Source organism: Condylura cristata, unplaced genomic scaffold (assembly GCF_000260355.1).
Source record: "Condylura cristata isolate star-nosed mole 26May11 unplaced genomic scaffold, ConCri1.0 scaffold00005, whole genome shotgun sequence".
In the NCBI taxonomy this organism is placed as follows: domain Eukaryota; kingdom Metazoa; phylum Chordata; class Mammalia; order Eulipotyphla; family Talpidae; genus Condylura; species Condylura cristata.
In genome coordinates, this window is record NW_004567106.1 from 26,815,037 (window position 1) to 26,834,800 (window position 19,764).

Below are 19,764 nucleotides of genomic sequence, written 5' to 3' on the forward strand. Positions count from 1 at the left end.
ACCTCCGGGGCAGGCAGGGCTGGAACTCATGCGGAAGTGGCTTAAGCTTCTTAGTGTTGTGCTTTAACCCACTGTGTCACCAGGGAGGGCCTTTGAAATATTTTAATGCAACCTTTTCTATTATTATTGCAACCACAGTTCCTTTCTTTTTAGAATAGGGAAAGAATAGGTTTTAAACAGAATGTGTTTTTTCCTCTCCGAAAATTTCCCTGTGTTAGCAGCTAACAACATCAAATAGAAGAGAAAAATGAACCAACATGTTGGATACCCTTTCTGAGCATTTAGAAATATCCTGCTATTGTATCTCAAGGTTCATTAGGATAGAAACAAGATTTTTGAAACACGGAATGTGGCACCTACTTCCTGTAGATGCTTATTTATTTAAATTGTTGCACCAAATACATAATAAGTAACTTAGGGCTGGAGATTCTCATCATCCCCTTTTGAAAGCCTCCCCCATGTGGTCAGTGTTTCTACCAACCTTTTACAGCACATTGACATCAGAACCATTTTAATAAAACTTTTGATGGTGGAAATGTTCTACATCTGTGCTGTCTAGTACAGCCCATGTGACCTCGGAACTCTTGATAAGAGTCAGTGTGGCTGAGGAGCTAAATTTTTTAAATTTTATTTAAAATTAGTGTTTCTAAGTGTGAATGTCCTTTGTGGCTAGTGGCTACTGACCATGCTGGACAGGTCAGATTAGAGTGTGGGAGCCTCTGTCACAGTTGGTCCTGAGAAAAACATCGGAGCAAAGAGGTTCCGTTCTAGGTCCATTCTGCAGAGTAGCTTGGAGAACTCCAGGCTTCGTAGACCATTTCCTTTCGCTTTTCAAGGCTTTCCCCACCAACATCAAAAGTTTGAGTGAAAGCCAGGACTTTGTGTACCTGTTTATGAGCTCAGTCATTTTTGTCCAGCTTCCACATGCTAAATATCTGTCTCAAATTGGGAGCATAACTGTCCCGTCTATGCTATTTTCAAAGTTGTCGTTTAGTTCTTTACTTTTCCATGAAGATGATGAGCCTGAAGAAATTTTTTTTTTACAGAGAAATATTATTAAGCAAGGTTTTTTTTTTCCTTTTAAATAACTGGATTCAAATGAGATGTTCCCACCATACACCACTTTCCTCACACTGTTTATATATCTACTTTGACTAGGAGAACCTTTTTCTTTTGAGCTGTTACTATTTTGTTCTATAGGTTGAGCATATTCGCTTTCATATTGTAACTGGTGCCATCTCTGTTGGAGTTATTGCTGTTCTCAAGCAAAACAACCACTTGCCTCTCTCCTAAAGATTCTTATTGTTGAGACCCAAACAGGTAAACAAGATATTTATGTGAAGAAATAAACCTAGTAAGTAGAAACTATATTAAGAGGCAGTGCTGGGAGAAAGGTATACATTTTTTTTTAAAAGATTTATTTATCCATACAGAACTAGGGTACAGGCCAGAGGTGCGGTGAGTGAGAGGATTCATCAGAGAAAGAGTGGGGAACAGAACAGGCAGATGCACTGAAATACACTGCTGAGGGAAACAGCAGTGATCAGAAGTCTGCCACACCATGTCGGTCAGCTCCCTGACCAAGATCGAACTCACCTCTGCAGTGGCTGCGGTAACTTCATAGTGCTGTGCTTTAAACAACTGCACCACCAGGGAGGGCCCGAAAAGGCATACTTTTTTGAGTGAGAGGGTGTCTTGGAGCCTCTCATCAAAGCTTCCTTCTTATATGGAAATGTGATGAAACAAAGAGAATTTGGTTTGGTTAGAGCAGCCATGTTAAATTTATGATGCTTCCAGGCCCTTGCAGGATGCCAACCATTTCTACCAATGCATGGCCATGGCATTTCTAGGCCTTCTGCTCAGGCGTAGCAACCAACTGCCCTCAACCTTTCCCTTCAGATGCCACTTACTTCCCAGCTTCACCTTGCAGGGGGCAGGCCCGATGGCAGCCTCCCACAATGTCCAGGGGGACAGCATTGCAGCATTTTGGGGGCGGAAGTGTGGTCATTACCAGCCCATGATTGTTTTATTTTGTTTGAATTATTTACAGTGAAGGAAGCAGCTTGGAGAGGAGGGGGTGTAAAGGAGCTAGTTCAACCCCACTCACATTGATTCAACCCAGAGTGAGAAGAGCAAACCTATTAAGGAGAAAAATCACTTCCTTTTCTTCCTCTTTTTCCCACCCCCAAGTCTCAGGGAAAAAATAGGTAATGCAAAGAGAAGTGCTGGATGGCTGTAGGGAAGGGCCGGACTGGTGTTTGTGGCCTTGGTGGAGGACTAATTCCATTACTGCCAGTGAGTGCTGAACGAGCTTTCAGTGGTTCAATTCTCTCTCCCAGCTCTCTCGAATCTTGCATGTCGGTGCATAATGAACACTGAGTATGGATTTAAATCCCATTTAGAGGATGTTCAGTGACGGAACCTGTAATCAGGAGAGTTGTGTTTTAATCCCAGAGGTGCCATTCCCTCATTCTTTTTTTAAATTGAAGATTTGTAGCTCTCTAACTTCCAAAAGGACCTCTGCACAATTTACAGAGGCAAATGTAGCTTGTGAGGAGAACCTTGAGGATAAAAGAATAGAATCCTCCTGAAGGAAGCAGAATACACGGATGCTCACGCATCATCAGGGTAGAAACAGCTGGCCTGTAGGACTGTGGCTTCTCTATGCTTCTCTTTTTTTTTCTTTGTGAGATAAGGAAAGTAAGCCCACCTTCTACTTTATGAGATGGTAAGTGGAATAGTGTTTATGAGGAGATATGGCATTTTGACTTGCTGTTGTCCTCTTACATTAAGAAAACAAACAAGGCCCTTCCTGGTGGTGCAGCGGGTTAAAGCACAGCACTGCAAGTGAGCCGCAGCTGCTTCAGTGAGTTCGATCTTCAGCCAGCTCTGGAGGTGAGCACATGGCGTGGCAGACCTCTCATGTCTCTCTGGCTGCTCTCCTCAGCGGTGTACTTCGTTGATCTGTCTGTTCTGCTTTCTACTCTGTCTCTGGCGAATCCGCTCACCGTCCCTACATCCAGTTTTGTATGCATAAATAAATAAAATCTTAAACAAAGAAACAAACAAACAAAATGTCCTTAGACCTGTAGTGTCCTCCAGCCAGACCCTACTGCTCATCCCTGAAGAGAAAGACCTGCAGCCTGGCACGTGGAAGAGAATGGGGGCCTGGGTGGCCCCTGGGACTCGATGCAAAGTCGTCGTTTCATTTATTTTTCTCATTGAAGAACTTTTGAATATAATGTTAAAAAATACTTGCAAATTCGTAATATATATGCATTACAAAACTTTGCAATAAAATGGATGTCCATGTATTGACCCAGCCAAATTAAGAAATGCATTATCGTTACCGCTGAGACTCCAGGGGCGTGCTTCTTACCTCTGGAGTTAACCACGCTCATAATTTTGTACCTACCATTCTTCTGCTTTTTAAAGACAAGCTTTCAATGTGTTGGAACTCTGTGTAAGTGAATCATACTGACATGTTCTGTGAAGTGCTTTTTTATTCAATATTGTATTTTGTGAGGTTTATTCAAGTGGATACAAGTAACACACTTGATTCATATTCACTACTGCTTGTTATTCTATTGCATGAATACTCTAAGGCTTATTTAGCCATTCTCTTGTTGATGACAATCTGTATGTTTCCATTTTTTTGTTATTACAAACCTCATTGCCATGAATATTCTAATCCAATCTAGTCTCAGTGCTCAGGTCTAAGCTTCTCCATTTCCTGAGACAAGCATCACTAGCTTATAGGGCATGAGCATCTTCAACTTTATTAGATTCTATTTAGTGGTTGTCTAAGCTACAGTTTTAACAGCAATGCTTAAGAGGAACTCAAGGATTCTAATGGGCTGTGTGTGGACAGAGTTGCTCTCAAATATCTAGTACAAGCAGAAAGACTGGCTATCTAACAGGAATCTATAGATAGTCATGTCCGTGGTGAAGCTGATGAGCACAACAAATCCTGACGTAGTGCTTACTGTGAGTCAGGTACTATCATTCAAACTTTACAAGTATTCCGAGGGATATGTGCTGTTGTTCACCTGTAAGTATAGATGCTGAGATACAGAGAAGTTAATTAACTTGCCCAGGTTATGGCTGGTAAATACAGGATCTGAAATTTGTTTTGTTTTGAAGATTTATTTTTATTTATTTATGCATCTTAGAACTGGGGTGTAGGACAGAGATACGTGGGTGGGGGGTGTAGGTGGGGGTGAGAGGATTCACCAGAGGCTGAGTGGAGAACAGACAAGCAAATTGACTGAAAAACACTGCTGAGGGGAGCAGCGGGCGAGACAGGAGAGGTCTGCTATGCCAGTGGGTCACTCCCTGGCTGGTAGCTGGCGATAGCTTGATAGTGTTGAAACAACCCCTGCACCACCAGGGAGGCTCCCTGGATCTGGAATTTGAACCATTGCTCTGAACCCCTTGTCTCATTTTAAATATTAACCTATGAGTTCACTCTAAATGTGTTATTAATAATGGCAACTCCATGCCTGATGAGTGGTTAGCTACTGTGCCATGGAAGGGGTAAAACCATTCCAATATACTTACTACATGCCTCCTTTTCATAGTTCTTACTGCAAGTTTTGATATAGTTAAGCCTCATTAGAATTTAATTGCTAAGAAGCAAGAGAAAAATACTCTTTCTTGCTCAGCATCAAGTATATATAGTCATCTTGGCTAAGATGGGAAAAAATAGTGAGCAGGAATTCTTAAATCAAAACACATCCCAGCTTACATAACCTACCCAAAGTTAGTGCTGTGGTTGCTTGCTATTAACTGGAGTAGAAGAAATAATTATTTCTAGTGATAGCTTGATGACAGCACTATGGTTTGTGTGGCACAGTGATGGGAGAGGATATTGATGACTCAAGGGCTGCACAAAATGGCTAAAATATGACATAAGAATGCTGTCATCAGACATATATAGGCATTGCTATTTTTTTTGTCATGAAAACATCAGCAGAAATGAAGAACCATACATAAATTCATACTTCAGGATCAATAAAGCTGTATTTTTTGGTTCAAATTTTCAGACTAGTCAGTTACATGGGAACTTCAACCCTCAACTTCCCACTTTCCTTCATTTATACCTAGACATTTGAATAGTGTAGTAAAGTGCTATTACCAAAATTTAATATTTGAAATCTTTATGATCAGTCTTTAAAAGTAAACACATTTTCAAAGATGATTAATAGCAGTATTCGCAAGATAATTTCTTTCCTTATTTGTTTGTTTAAAATAGGGATGTTCGTATGAAAACCCGGTGCAAGGGCAAAATCATTAAGCTCTTCCTGAATCAAACTAGGCATATTTCATGCTGAAATATGTCATTTTTAATGTTGAAAGAAAAAAAAAATCTTGAAAGATTTGGCCTACAGAGTAAATTCCAAAGTGGGAAAAAAAAACACTGGTCCTATAATGAGATGTAAATCATAACAACAGCATCTATCTTCTGGTGTGTTCAATTCCCTGCAGCTGCATAGAGAGGAAAAATATTGGAGTTGAGACTAATAAAGTGAATACAACTTGCTCCACATGTTTTAATGACACCCTTTTTACAAAATAAGAGTATCTGAAAAAAAAAATAGGTAGCAGATTTATCTAAGACATATTTCTCTTTTCTGAAAAGATCCCCAGACTCTTTGACCTTTATCAATGTATTGTTGACTTGAATCTCACCATTGGGAGCATATGTGGACTATGGGACAGGCCCTTTCAAAGGGAGGGAGTGTAAGAAGGACTGTGTCTTTCATATGTGAATGTGAATTGTCTTAATCAGGTGGTTTTCATTTTGTCAGTCATTGGAAGGATTGACATTGAAGGATCTGAATTTTGGGGTTAAAATAATTAGGAAGGAGGCCCTCCCTGGAGGCACAACAGGTTGGGATGCAGCGCTGCAAGCTAGCCACAGCTGCTTCAGTGCGGGCTCAATCCCTGGCCCTGGAGGTAACCCACATGGTGCAGCAGACCAGATTAGCTCAGCAAAATCAATTTAATTTCTTTTAGAAATAATAGTGCTGCCTGTTCTGCTCCCCACTCTGTCTCTAGTGAATCCTCTCACAGCCCCTGTACCTCTGGTTTGTACTCCTGTTCTGTATGCATAAATAAATACATCTTTAAAAAAAGTTAAAAAAAATAATTAGGAAGGAAGTGAGTGAAGAATAAGGCATAGAGCTTAGGGGTTTACGGAAGCCATGAAGAGGCAGAGCATGTGGGGAAATAAATCTAAAGATGTATTTATTTATGCATACCAGAATTGGGATATAGGCAATGGAATAGGGGTATAGGTGCCAGGGGGGGGGGTGGTTCAGGAAGACAAGAAGATTCACCAGGGACAGATTGGGGAACAGAACAGGCAGATTGATGAAGTACACTGCTTAGGGGAGCAGCAGGCAAGACAAGAGAGGTCTGCTGTGCCATGTGTCAGCTCCCTGACTGGGGATTGAACTTAGGCCATGGTTGGGATAACCCTGAGACTTAACCCCTATGCCACCAGGGAGGTCCCCATGTGAAATTATTGGGAAAGGGGTGAAGAAAGAGGGCTTGGAAGATAAACTTGGCTTATTTAAAAATGGGGCTGCACCCTATAGAGCTGCACCCTATAAACTTGGCTTATTTAAAAATGGGGCTGCACCCTAGACCAGCTATTATTTCTAAAAGAAATTAAATTGATTTTGCTGAGTGAATCTGGTAACTACAATACAAGTTTCTGCTTTTATGGAAAAATGCATTCAGAATGTGCTAATTGAGAGACCGTTTTTTTCACCCTCTTGTTTTAGGTGTATGTGGTCTCAGTGTATTTCCCTAGCCTTTGCCTTTACACTTGTCTATGAATTTGTTTAGGCTGACCACATGTGGATGAGAGCATATTCTGCTTGCCTTTTGCATTTCTGCTTTCTCTAACAAATGAACTTCCCATGGGTAACTGCTACCCCTTTAACAACTTGAAACAGAGCCACAGAGGCAAGTGCCAGCTCCAGTTAGCTGATCTATAAAACAACCAACCTGTAGGTATGTGAGACTAGATCATAGTTGTTTCAGGTCACTGAGCTTTGGGATGGTTGGTTACACGGCATCTTTGTGGCAATAGTTGATACACTGAGTTATTAAGAACCCTTTGTAAGTGAACTCTTGGACTACAACCTACTATTAAAGAGTGGGTTGTTTGCATTGCAACAGATCATTACTTTCTTTTTAATTAGAATTTTGTATATATTTTGGTTTGGTTATACCTCACGATAGAACACAATTAGTTATCTGATAATTCAAAGATTATTGCCTGGTACCTGTAGATCCAGCACTAGCAGCAATTGTATATGGTATGGTTTCCAAACAACTCTGAAATTCTGGGGCCTTTAGGAGTTTGAATACAGGCTGCTTTGCAGGGAAATTCCCTGTCTCCCTCTGTTACCTATTCAACCATGATAGAGCTAGTTTTACTGTTTACATCTTGGGACTTCTTTGTAATATTTTGTCCAATTGAAAGGCTGAGGTAAGTTTGAGCACCTCCAATGAACTCCCTGCTCTTTCTAGAAGGCCTGATCTCCCATACCTGGGCGTATTGTACCTCCTGTCCACGGTACCCTCTCAGCCTCTTTGTAGAGCGCTCCTGTTCATTCTCCACTACTCATGACTTAACAGTGCAACGATGAGTTTCTGGATGCTTCTTCTTTCAAAATACAAGCCTAATTGCCTTTCCTTTAAATGTGGGCAGTGCTTAGTAACTTCAAATGGAAGAATATATAGGAAGTGATGATGTGTGTTTTTGAGATTTGGATCTCAGTCTTTCTGTCTCTCTCTCTGTCTCTTTCTCTCTGTCTGTCTCTCTCTGTTTCTGACTTTTTTTTTTTTTCCGGAGTTATAAGTCTATATTTACAACACGCGGTTATACAAAGATTTAAAAGAAAAAATATTTTTCTTAAGGCAGAGTAAGACGGTGCCGTCAGTCAGGATGGGCCGCAGCGCTGGCCGGCAGCTAGACCCAGGATGTTCGCCTTCAGGAACGACTCCATCTGTTTCCCGGATATGCCTTCCACGCGTTCCAGATCCTCCACCTGGCTGAAAGGGCCGTGAAGCTCCCTCCAGCCCACGATGAGCTGGGCCTTCTTCTGGCCAATGTGCTGCAGGCTGCGCAGATCCCGGGCTGTGCCTTCGTTCAGCAGATCTAATATCTTTTTACGCCCGTGGGCCAGTAGTTCCGGGCTAATCTGCAACTCCCAGCAATCCTCAGTCTTCTCTTCTGACTCTGAGGCATCCAGGGATTCCAGCTTTCTCTTTCGGCCTCTCTTCTTCAGGATGTGGATCTCCGCATTTGGGGATGGTGCCTGCTCCTGAATCAGTTGTAGGGGCATCACTACAGCCTTTTTGAGAGGTTTAGCCACTGTGACTGTGCGGCGGGCAAGGGGCTGGAGCTTTGTGGGGGAGCAATTCTCTTTTCCCTTTGGGTCCGCAGCCTCCTGGGCCAGCACCTTGGCTTCCAGTTCTTTTTGCTTCATCTTAAGCCTCTGAATCTCCAAATCTTTCTCCTCCATTGTCTTCATGAGTACCATCCATTCACGCTTGGGGGTGTTCAGCAGAGGGGTTCCCTGATTCCCGTGGGAGCCTAACAGACGGTCCAAACTCATGAGGCGCTCCAGCATGACCGGGTCCATGCTGCTTAGCTTCTGTAGGGGACTGAGTTTCTGGGAAGCTGAGACTGTTGCTGCTGGGACTGTTGCTCTCACTTCAGTTTCACTCATTCCTGGGTAAACCAGCTGACATTACAGGAGAATGTTCGATTGGCCCCATAGAGAAGCTCACTGAGAGGAACTGAGGTCTCCTGCTAAAAGCTCTGTGAGTGATGTTGATCACAAGCTCATGAGAAACCTTGACAATTATGACTCAGAAAACTGTGAGACAAACAGAATACTTGTTTTAGGCTGCTATATCTGGGAGTGATTGGTTATGAAGAATATTTAATCAATATAATACCAAAAAAATTATTTTCTATGAGTTTTTCCTGAAATGCTCCAGTGAGTGTTAATAATTTTGTTATTTTTTTATATTCTTTAACATATACCTCATTTGTAGAACTTATTCCATGTTACTAATTACATGTTTCCTTCAATAGACTTTGTGATACATGTATTCTTAGATGTCTTGAACAGTTCTTTGCCTCTTATATCTTGGATAAAGGATTAAAAAAAAAAAATAGCCACAACCCAAACCTGAAAAAAAAAAAACAACTAAGAAAACAAGTTAAAAGTATACAAAAGGTCCCCTTTATTTCTGCCATAGTAGTTCTCAGTTTGGACCATAAAATTCTCTAAAGTAAATACTCTATGGTGCATTTTTTTTAACAACTTTTGAAGATATAAATCAGCTATCTTACTCCTATTTTAGCAAATGATAGGTGTTTCTGTTCAGATGTTGTGTCTAGAATTCCAGTGTCTGTAAAAGACCAGGACCAGCATTTTGACTAGGTTTATAGGAGAACAGGTTTGAAAGCTATCATACAAAACAAGCCTGGAATTTATGGCTTTGACCAGATGTAAATAGAAGGACTAGAATATGGCAGTCTACATGATTGTTTTTAGTTATTTATTTACTTTTTTAGAGCTGCATAGTTGAATCAAATGGTGTAGGTTGTATCTGGTTCACGCCATGTAATTTGGAAGGAGAGTTTTTAGGGGTGTTTCAGACTACATAGGTCCTGAACAATTTTTAAAGCTGAGATTTAACGATGGTACTGTTGATTTATATATATATATATTTAAAGATTTATTTATTCAGACAGAACTGGGGTACAGGCCAGAGATGCGGAGGGTGAGAGGATTCACCGGAGACAGAGTGGGGAGCAGAACAGGCAGATCGACGAAGTACACTGCTGAAGGGAGCAGCGGGCGGGTCAGGAGAGGTCTGCCACGCCATGTGGTCACCTCCGGGGCAGGCGGGGATAGAACTCATGCGGAAGTGGCTTTGACTTCTTAGTGCTGTGCTTTAACCCACTGCGCCACCAGGGAAGGCCTATATTTTTATTTTAATGATCATGTAAATATTAGTAGAAGAATATTCTGGATCATTTGGAGATCAATCTAATAACAGTATTGCCTTATAATTTCAGCTCTCTTCCCAGTCTGTGACTCAACATGACTCAAATGGCCCCTGTACTGATACCATTTAATTTTTTAACATGTTGTTTCTCATGCTGAGGTCTGTGGGCATGTAATTTCAAGGACCTACAAGTTCTTATATTTGGAAAACAGTGATAGAGACAATAAATGCTTGCACTGAGGAGGGATTATTGATTTTTCATTGGGATAGTCAAGGGAAGGTTTTATGAGAGAGCTGGCATCTGAGCTGGCTCTCAAGGGCAGGCCCTGTGTGCTTTCTCTTAACAAATGACATCAAGTGTCCACTTAAACTATCTGCTTGAGAAAATATCCCCTTCCAGGGGCCATTCATTATTTCTTGGTTATTCTTTGAGAGCCTCTATGTGTTAGTTATATTTAATTATAGTGTGACCCAGGGAGAAGATGGAATGGAAACTGTCCAGAGGGAGTCCAGAGAGAAGGAAAGGCTGGGACTTAGCAAAGGACAGTTCAGGTTAGCTGAAGTGCAGGGCAGACGCTGGCTCCGGCGGGACATAGGACACTGAGCTCGCAAAGTTCTTTGCGCAGACCAAAGCTTAAGGGTGTGTTTTCTGTATTAAGTAAGGAATTTGGACTTTTTTTTAAGATTTTTTTTTATTTGTGCATACAGAACTGGGATACAGGCAAGAGGTGCAGGGGCTGTGAGAAGATTCACCAGAGACAGAGTGGGGAGCAGAACAGGCAGATCTTCAAAGTACACTGCTGAAGGGAGCAGTGGGTGGGTCAGGAGAGGTCTGCCTCACCATGTGGTCACCTCCGGGGCAGGAGGTAATGGAACTCATGTGAAAGTGGCTTAAGCTTCTTAGTGCTGTGCTTTAACCCGCTGAGCCACCAGGGAGAGCCAACGGCATTTTTTTTTTAAGGTGCTATCATTTTATGCCTTTGGGGATGACTCTGACAATGCATCAGTTAACCCAAATGCATTGTTATATTGTTGACTAACCATTGCAGCAGTCTTGTTGTTTAGAATGCTTGCTCATTGCTGACTTTTTTGGGTGTAGGGGGCATTTTCAATTTATGTGTCATCTTTGATCTTGCAGAAGGCATAGTGGACAAGTTTTGAGTGTGTACCTTGCTCTTGCTGAGGGGGTGAACACAGGACTCATTTTAAATGGAATAACCCTGCTAATTACTCCCCAAATTGGTTGAGTCCAACAGTGTATATGACTATGGGAAAACTAATCTGTTGCCCATGCTCAGCTGGTCAGACTCTCTCTTAAGGGAATGTAGAATCAAAATCAGTAAGATAGACTGTTGTGAGAACTGAAAGGTCATCCCATGTGTAGCTGTGTCAAAAGCAGAGGAATATGTTTGAAAGACAGGTACAGAAAGAGAAAGAAAAGCATGGCAGAGATGAAATGCAGGTAGAGAGAATAAACCTAGCTCCTGGCTTTCCAATGCCACTTCTAGTTCTTATTTGACCTGCATGTAATTTGTTTCCTGTGCTTTTCAGGATGGCCTGTTGTATCTTGCCAATAAAACCCTGGGCACTTAAGCTAATTTAAGTGGGTTAGTCTTTGTTGCATCCACACATCACTCCTTTAAAACAATGTTAAATTTTCTTTCTTTTTTAAAAAGATTCGTTTACTTATGCATACAGAAATGAGGTACAGGCCAGAGATGCAGGGGCAGTGAGAGGATTCACCAGAGACAATGTCGGGAGCAGAACAGGCAGACTGCTGAGGGGAGCAGCAGGCGGGTCAGGAGAGGTCTGCTGTGCCATGTGGGTCAGCTCCCTGTCTGGGGGTTGTACTTGCTGTGAAGCAGCTGCAGTGAGCTTCATGGTGCTGCGCCTTTACCTGCTAAGCCACCAGGGAGGGCCCCAAGCAATGCTGAATTTTCAAATGAAGTCAAGAGACCATGACACTGAAGGCAACAGCAGTTCACTGGTTTAGGTACCAAATCAGCTTTCCACTCATGAAGCAAGAGGCAGATAAACATGACCTCAGTTTATTAGTGAGAACACAAGTTGGCAAGTGTGACATGACCACTGTTTGAAAAAATTCTACCTCTTGATGTGCCCAAGGATGGACCAAATATTCCAGTGTAGAATGTACTGATCATAGCTAAAAACATTTCGATAGAATCTGAGATGAATAACCATGGTGACTGTGTGTGTGTTTGTCCATATATATATCCTTAATTTCCCACGCTTTTTTGTGAATAATAAAATCTTACAGTGGAAGGAATGCCTTCTTTTGGTGGAAGGAATGTTCTTTTGGGTATCTGATGAAAATCTAAAGATCTTTTTATACCAACTGTACTATTTAATCAGGAGTAGCTAATATGAACATATAAACTAATGAATTTCAAGTATTACAACCTATGGAGGTTGACAGTCACTGAATTCCTGGGGTATGCAACTTGTAATTGAAAATCTTTATATTTTAGTTCCACTTGTCATTTTTCTAATTTTATTCAAAGACTGTCTGTTAAAATCATATCTTCCCTGTCTATCAAAAGTTAGGCTTTATTTGAAGTGTATGTTGTTGGAAATTGTTAATCCCAATATGTTGATAGCTTGAAACTCTCTCTTTTCCAGGGTTGTTGAAAGTGTAGGAAAGACTTTTGTCCTGATAACTAATACATTTAATAAGTTGAGGGAGCAATGAAAAATATTCCTTTAAAGTCAACTTCCTTTAAAATGCCAGGAATCTCCTTTAGGCTGGATACGCTGGAATATCCAACAGGGGATGGAGTCCCAAGGAAGCTTCTTTGTACTTTTTCCTTGAAGAAGCTTTTCTTTTCCACTGCTCATCTGTTTGTCTGTGAGAATTCTGTTATTCAAGGAGAGCTGTGTGATGAGTTTTGTTTATCTCCTCTCTGAGATTTCTTTGAATGTGGGAATTTTACAAGGAACAACCAAACGCCACCACAAAATGATATTGATATTATGGGATTGCATCAATAGCATTGGCTGTTTCATTTCCATTCACTTATCAGACATATTTACTTCTCAGATATTTCCTTAACCGGAATTGACTGTACTATAATTGCCTATTTCTTTGGTCCATTGGCTGTTAACCTTGAAGTGACTGGGGTAGAGCTGGCGAGGCCTTGCCTGTCAGGCCTGACCTCTCACTATGCTGCAGAGAGCGCTGCCATGACAACGGCGACAGATGTCAGCTAAGCAATGTGCACCCTAGAAAGACTCCTGTATTGAGAAAATCGATCTTGTAATGGTGCCACGGAGCACATTCGCTGAACTGCCAAGTGTTCTAGGCTTAATCATTTATTTCATCTAGCAGAGAGAAGAAAACATAAAAGAAATGAAATGAATTTGACCTCTGTCTTTTGAGTGACTTTAGTGCTATGCTGAATTCTAGCAAGTACCTCTTATGAATTTTAAAAAATTACATTAGGAATAACATTTTGAAGTGAAATGACTCTTGTAATGCCAACCCTCCAGAAACATGTTATTTCAAATGTCAGATACATAATAGTCATTTGCTATTTTCTGTGTATGTCTAGGGGTTAGCTCCATCTTGGGTCTGTTTCAGGCAAATTGTTATAAAGGAACCAGCAATGAAGCAGAGCAGATCAGGCTGCTGTGGTTTTCTCCTCTCTTTGCATAAGGTGACTTCCTTTTTGCTGATTATCACAGGGTTTAGTGAGTAGCATAGACAGCATTTCATATTGACAGCTTCGACCCCCTCTCAGCTTTACAGAGTCTTCCAATAGTTTGTTCATGTCTGTGTCTCCAGAATGGAGTTTGTCTCCCTGACAGTTAATCCTGGGACAGCCTTCCATCGCCTTGATAGGCTTGTCATTCATGCTTTGACACCTCTCATTCATCTAAGCTTGGCCTGCTGGATATGCAAATGATCGGAAGGCTGAAAACCATAATCCCTCAGCTGTGATGGCTAGTATGTCAGTGTCACTGTTCTTGGAACAAGCCACTCTGCCAGTAGCCAGGGAGCGAAGGGCGTCTAAGCTGGGGCTGTGGAATGCACTTATGACCTTTCTTTGGACCCTGTCAGAACGAGACTTAAAAAAGCAAATGCCCAAACCAAGACAAACCCCCAAAGTCTAAACATGGTAGACAAATCTCTCTGATAACCTTGCCCATATAAATAAATATCATCGAGAGTGATTATAGTGGAAAGGATCTCTTAAGATTTTCAATGCGATATGTCTGTCTCTTGTGCTGTGGGATATTTTATTGCATTTTTGCCCTCAAGTGGAGCTGACGGGAGCCAAGCTTGTAATTTAAATCAATAAGAGCCCTTTACCATGGCCATAAAATACTTGGCTAAACCTTTGAAGTGGCCACAGTTGAATGCACAGTGAACACAGTATAAATGTTCCTTAAGATGTATTGTATGAGACCACTACTAAAACAGCATTCAAAGGCACCGGCCTTACGCAGCCTTTGTGACCGATGGGAGAGGGTTCTGGTTGCTTTTGATCATTTACATGCACTGTTCACATTGCCATGCGAAGTTGCTCCAAACAAGATCACTTAATTGGTACATCAGCCTGGCGGCAGCCTTCTACTCTCTTTAGACCTTTTCACCTTCTCTTTGGTGAGATTTCAGGGAACTCAGTCCCCTTTTAAACCAGGAATCCACATCTGATCTGCTGTGTGTTGATGGCTCCCATTCGTTTTCCCATAGCTGGAAAACAGAACAAAGGCCAGTGTTTATACCCACCCAGGGAATGCAGCAACTCAGCAAGGCCGTCTAGGCAATGTTCTTTGCATAAAACTGAAGGCCATGGCTGAAGTCTACCTGTTGGTTCTTCTGGAATGTTTTTGGAATGGAGTTCTTCAGAATTGTTGGGCTCGATACAACTATGTTTGCCTCCACTCTGTGCTTTGCAGTCTTTCTCATGCCTGCTCTCTGCAGATCCCTTTCTCTGGCTCCTTCTCGCTGCCTTTGCCTTTCTTTTGTGTAGATGGATGGACGGGTGGGCGAGTGCATGAATGAATGGCTGGGTGGATGGAAGCTTCCTCACTCTTGTCCTCTGTGTCTCTGACTACAGTCTCTTACTCTTTGCCTTTCTGTCTCAAATTCTAAAATCCTCTCTGATTCTGCAGTAAAAGTAAATGGTAATCTAAGTTTGGAATTTGGCCATGAGACCTTTGCATCACACTCGCTCACCCAGTTGATAATCGCAATTATCTGTCCAAAGCATGGGCTTACACCCCGGGTGGCAGTTGTTCCCTTCCAGAATTTCCGACTGGATACCTTTCCAGGCTATTGCCTCACAGAAGCCACTTATTCTTGGTGAGAAGCCCAGAGAAGGACTGGAGACAGACCACTTCCCATTTAGCTGCTAGAATGCTGCCTTCGCCACGGTTCTCTGAGTCTCAGCCCGGGACCTCCATGACTCCTTATGGCTTAGAACACTGATACACGTGGTGTGTAGCCTCTCTGCTTTGGCTAGGGACTTTCTGAAGGGCCGTCTGTGTTTCAGGTGTCACCGTCCTCCTGGGCCACACATCACATGTGCTTCCTTGTGCAGTCTGCTAAGACATTGTGCTCTGTTGTCTCTGCAAACCCAACATGGCCAGGCAACTGTTGATATTTCAGCTGATGTTTATAAGATTCCTTTTACCTTTAATTGACAGCAGCATAAGCAGCACCTTAAAAATGCATTACTTTGTAACTTTAATGGGGTTTAAAAATGAGTGTGAGGGTAAACTGTCTTAATTAATGGAAATCAGGTTTTAAAGACATACCAACAAGAACAATGTTTAGAACTTGTTGGGACCTGATTTGAACAAACTAACTCCCTCTCTCTCTCTACATATATGTGTGTGTGTATACATATATTAATATATACTTGTGATATATATTTCTGTCTGTCATCAATATGTCTATTTATTTACCTACTTGAGACAAATTGTGGATATTTGACTTTTTAAAATTAGATCATTTTAAGGATACTATAGGGAAGAGACATGTGGAGTAGCAGAAACTGTATTGGGAAATGATACTAATTGTTTAGCCAGGTGATGAGCTTCAGAAGAATGGCTCTATACATGCTTCTTGCTATTTTTCTATGTGTTTTTATCTATACTAAATTACAAAGTTAGAAGAAGTTTGTGTGCCACCTTCAATGCATGGTCACTGCATTTACAACTGTCCAGTGAACTTTCTCTCTTAGGCCCTTCCCTGAGGTCCTTCACTATTTACCTTTTATTCTATCTTTTCACCTCAACATCCCCCACCTATTATGGGGCTATTGGAATGATATCTATATTCTTTTGCCAACTTTGCAGCCTGAAGTTTAACATCTGATGTGGGAGATATTTGTCTGTCTCTCACCAAGTCTAGATTGTTAACTCTTGGAAGAAAAATTGTTTTTCATAGGTGTTTATTGGGTGTAGGACCCAGAGTAAGCAGGAGGGCAACATCAACCTTGGCACCTCAGCAACTTCATGCAGTGAGAGCTCGTCCCCTGTTGATGCAGTCAGAGGCCTGTTGGGCACCCCTGTTCCACCTTGCAGCTGTGCTCTCAGTAGCACTTGGCCTCCAGTGGGACTCTCACAGGAGACAGAAAGAGCTTAGAAAGGACTCCAGAGTGCTCCCCAAATAAGAAAATATCCTTTTCATCCATTTCCACTGAAGAGGATACTTTACATTGAAAGAAACAAACATATCAGAGAAAGAAAAGATAAAATAATTATCCCAAAAAGGGGAAACATAACCATCATAAAAAGGACAAAAAAGAAGACAGGAAAAACATTCTTCCACTCCTGAAATCTCCAAAAAGTAACCAGAACTTTGGCCTCTGCAAATAAATTTGAAATTTTGGTTTTGAAAATTATTTGACTGTCCTTGTAATTTGCTGTATTATGATGCTTTGGCATAAATCGGGTCCTATATGGGATCATTATCCTCTTGCAGTATAACTTAAATGCACTCTGATTCTAAGTAGTATATCCTTCTTATTACTTAATAGCTATGGACTGAGTATGGGTATTTGTACATAAAAAGCACATTATTTGTGATATCCATGACTCTGTGTCTAGCTAGTGTTCTTATTTTATAGGTTGCTTGTGAATGGCTTTCCTGTAGTAAGCACAGATAGTCTACCTGGCAGCCAAGTCTGATGTCAGCCTTCCAGCGAGAAAGCCAAGTTGGGGGTAGTGTTTGGCTCTTGACACTAAAATATGTAATGGTTAGCTATCTTACTGTCCTATATACAAAGGCTATATGAAAATTCCTCATTATTGTTTTTAAATATTGAAGCTTTTTGGATGTCACAGGACAGTAAACCTCTTTATTGGTCTTGAAGAGGACTTTAAAAGTAATCGGTGTTGGGCCCTCTCTGGTGGCGCAGCGGGTTAAAGCACAGCACTGAGAAGCTAAAGCCACTTCCGCATGAGTTCGATTCCCGCCTGCCCTGGAGGAGATCCACATGGCGTGGCAGACCTCTCCTGACCCTCCCGCTGCTCCCCTCAGCAGTGTACGTCCTAGATCTGCCTGTTCTGCTTTCTGCTCTGTCTCTGGTGAATCCTCTCACCCTCCGCATCTCTGGCCTGTACCCCAGTTCTGTATGAATAAATAAATAAATATATTTAAATAAAAAAAAAGTAATCAGTGTTAACAGGAAGCTACTAATGAGAATATAGCAAATTTCACTGTTTATGAAATGCATAGTTTTTAGTACCTGCCTCCTTTGCTATTTCTAACGACTCACATATTTCCTTCTTGTTTGGTGAGTCTCAGCGCAGGGCATGAGTTTGGGACAGACTCCTGGGCTGCTGAGAAATGTGGCATATTAACGTGTCTTCAAGGATACATCAAACACAGAACTTTTTCTTTAGGAGGATGATAACTGAATCTTTTTTTTTTTTTTTTTTACTTTCTCCTTTCAGGTATAGTTCCCATAGAAGTCCCACCACCATTCACCTGTGCTCCATCATCATAGCCACTTGCACTCTTCCCTTCCCTGTTTTGATCCCTGTCCTCTCCCTCCCCTGCAGAATGTCTGTGATTTATAGTTGGCTGTTAATTTTTTGTTGTTGTTATTACTCCCCCCCAATCTGATCCCTTGTTTGGTCCCCCTATCTTACTCTTGTAAGTGAAACCATGAGGTATTTTTCTTTTTCCTTCTGATTTATTTCATGGAGCCAATCACTTCTAGCTCCACCCATGATGCTGTGAATGGCATGAGTTTATCTTTTTTGTTCTGTGAGTACTATTCCATGGTGCATCTATACCACATCTTCTGATCCATTCATCTGCATTTGGGCACGTAGGTTGTTTCCATATCTTAGCTATTGTAAATAGTGCTGCAGTAAATATAGAAGTGCAGGTGTCCAAATGTGCCAAAATGTTTGAGAGTTGGAAAGACAATAAATGAGAAAAACACATTTTCTATCCTTCTAGGGTTTTGAGACCTCACTGGCTAGTGAGAGAGGTGGCTATGAAGACAGTCAATTGCAGCAATGTGTTTGGTGTAGAACAGAATAGAATATTTTTTTTTTGTAGTAGGGCAGAGAGGAAGAAGAGAGCATTAACTCTAACACGGGGACTCAACAAAGGTTTCAAAGGCCAGATCATATTAGGGTTGAATATGAAAGGGAAGTAGGAGATTGCCCAATACATGGAGTATTTCAGATGGAGGAAGCAGTCTGAGAAAAGGCAAGAGGGGAGAAGAGTGTCTCTGGATAACACCAAGTATCTTTCTGCTGCATTTCAGGGTGAGTGTTGGAAGCTGAGCTGAATAGGGATGAACAGGACACATCTTGGAGCCCTTTTTATGGTAGGTCACAGCCAGATGATGCAGTCAGAAATAAAATAAAAAAAGGTTAATATGGAGGAGCAAGGAATCCTTTTGCAGGTTCTCTTTCCCAGCTGTAGGATATGACAAGCATTGAGCAACCTGGTTTTTCATTCCAGGCACCAGGTGAGTCCAGCCCCCGGTAGTAAAGTCAGCCCAGGCTCTGCCTTTATCCCAGCTAAGATCCCAGACATCATGGAACCCAGGGACCAGCACCAGGCACCGGCCCTCAGCGTGTGTGAGCATATGGATTCGTAGGAGACCAAATGGAGGCGCTGACCTAGAGCACAGGGGTCTCTCACATTGATGAGAACTTCCTTGAAACAAGTCTTCTCCTCAGGGTGTACCCAAGATCAAGCCTGTGACTAAGCTTCACGCTGCTGTCACTGACCTTTCCAAACCCAGACCTGATGTGCCCCTTCCCTTTGTAAAAGCTGTCTTGGGTCCTATCTGACTGCAGAATCCAGTTTACACTATTAGGCCAGTGCCTAGGTGTGTGGCAGGCAAGCCCCTCTCTTGTGCCTGGTCTCTTGTGGCTCTCCCCAGCACCCCCTGCTGCCTCCTGGTCATAGCTTGGGGAGAGCACACAAACGTGTCTAGGTGCTAGCTAAACTCGTTCTGGAAATCCTGCCCAAGAACAGCAGCAGGACGAACCGCCTCCTCTTCTAGGTTCTCAGCACTTGGCATTTTCCTCTCTTAGAGGTCTTTCCAGTTTGTTCATTCTTGTGCCCATTTCTTAGCAAATCCATGGTTTCCTTGCGGTTAAGGACCAATGTGTGACTCCTTTCCATAGTCTCAGGTTCAAACTCTGTGCCTGGCGCTGAGTATCTAGATGCTCACTAAATGCTGTTGATGAATGAGTGGGTGCCTGGGAGGGGGAATAGTG

At 41.9% G+C, this 19,764-nt stretch overlaps 1 protein-coding gene and 1 long non-coding RNA gene across 3 annotated transcripts in view; one reads left to right on the top strand and one right to left on the bottom strand.

Moving 5' to 3' along the window:
- LOC105853204 overlaps window positions 1-19,764 on the top strand; it is a 139,914-nt gene that overhangs the window by 26,672 nt on the left and 93,478 nt on the right. The window lies entirely within an intron of this gene.
- On the bottom strand, window positions 7,873-8,715 carry LOC101626387 (kinesin-like protein KIF22). Its single transcript, XM_012720722.1, has one exon. It carries the CDS (start codon window positions 8,661-8,663, stop codon window positions 7,959-7,961), a length of 705 nt encoding a protein of 234 aa, XP_012576176.1. The 5' UTR covers window positions 8,664-8,715; the 3' UTR covers window positions 7,873-7,958.

Bases quoted from the DNA above. Each gene is read 5' to 3' on its own strand.
- LOC101626387 (XM_012720722.1), bottom strand. From the start codon at position 8,663: ATGGACCCGGTCATGCTGGAGCGCCTCATGAGTTTGGACCGTCTGTTA.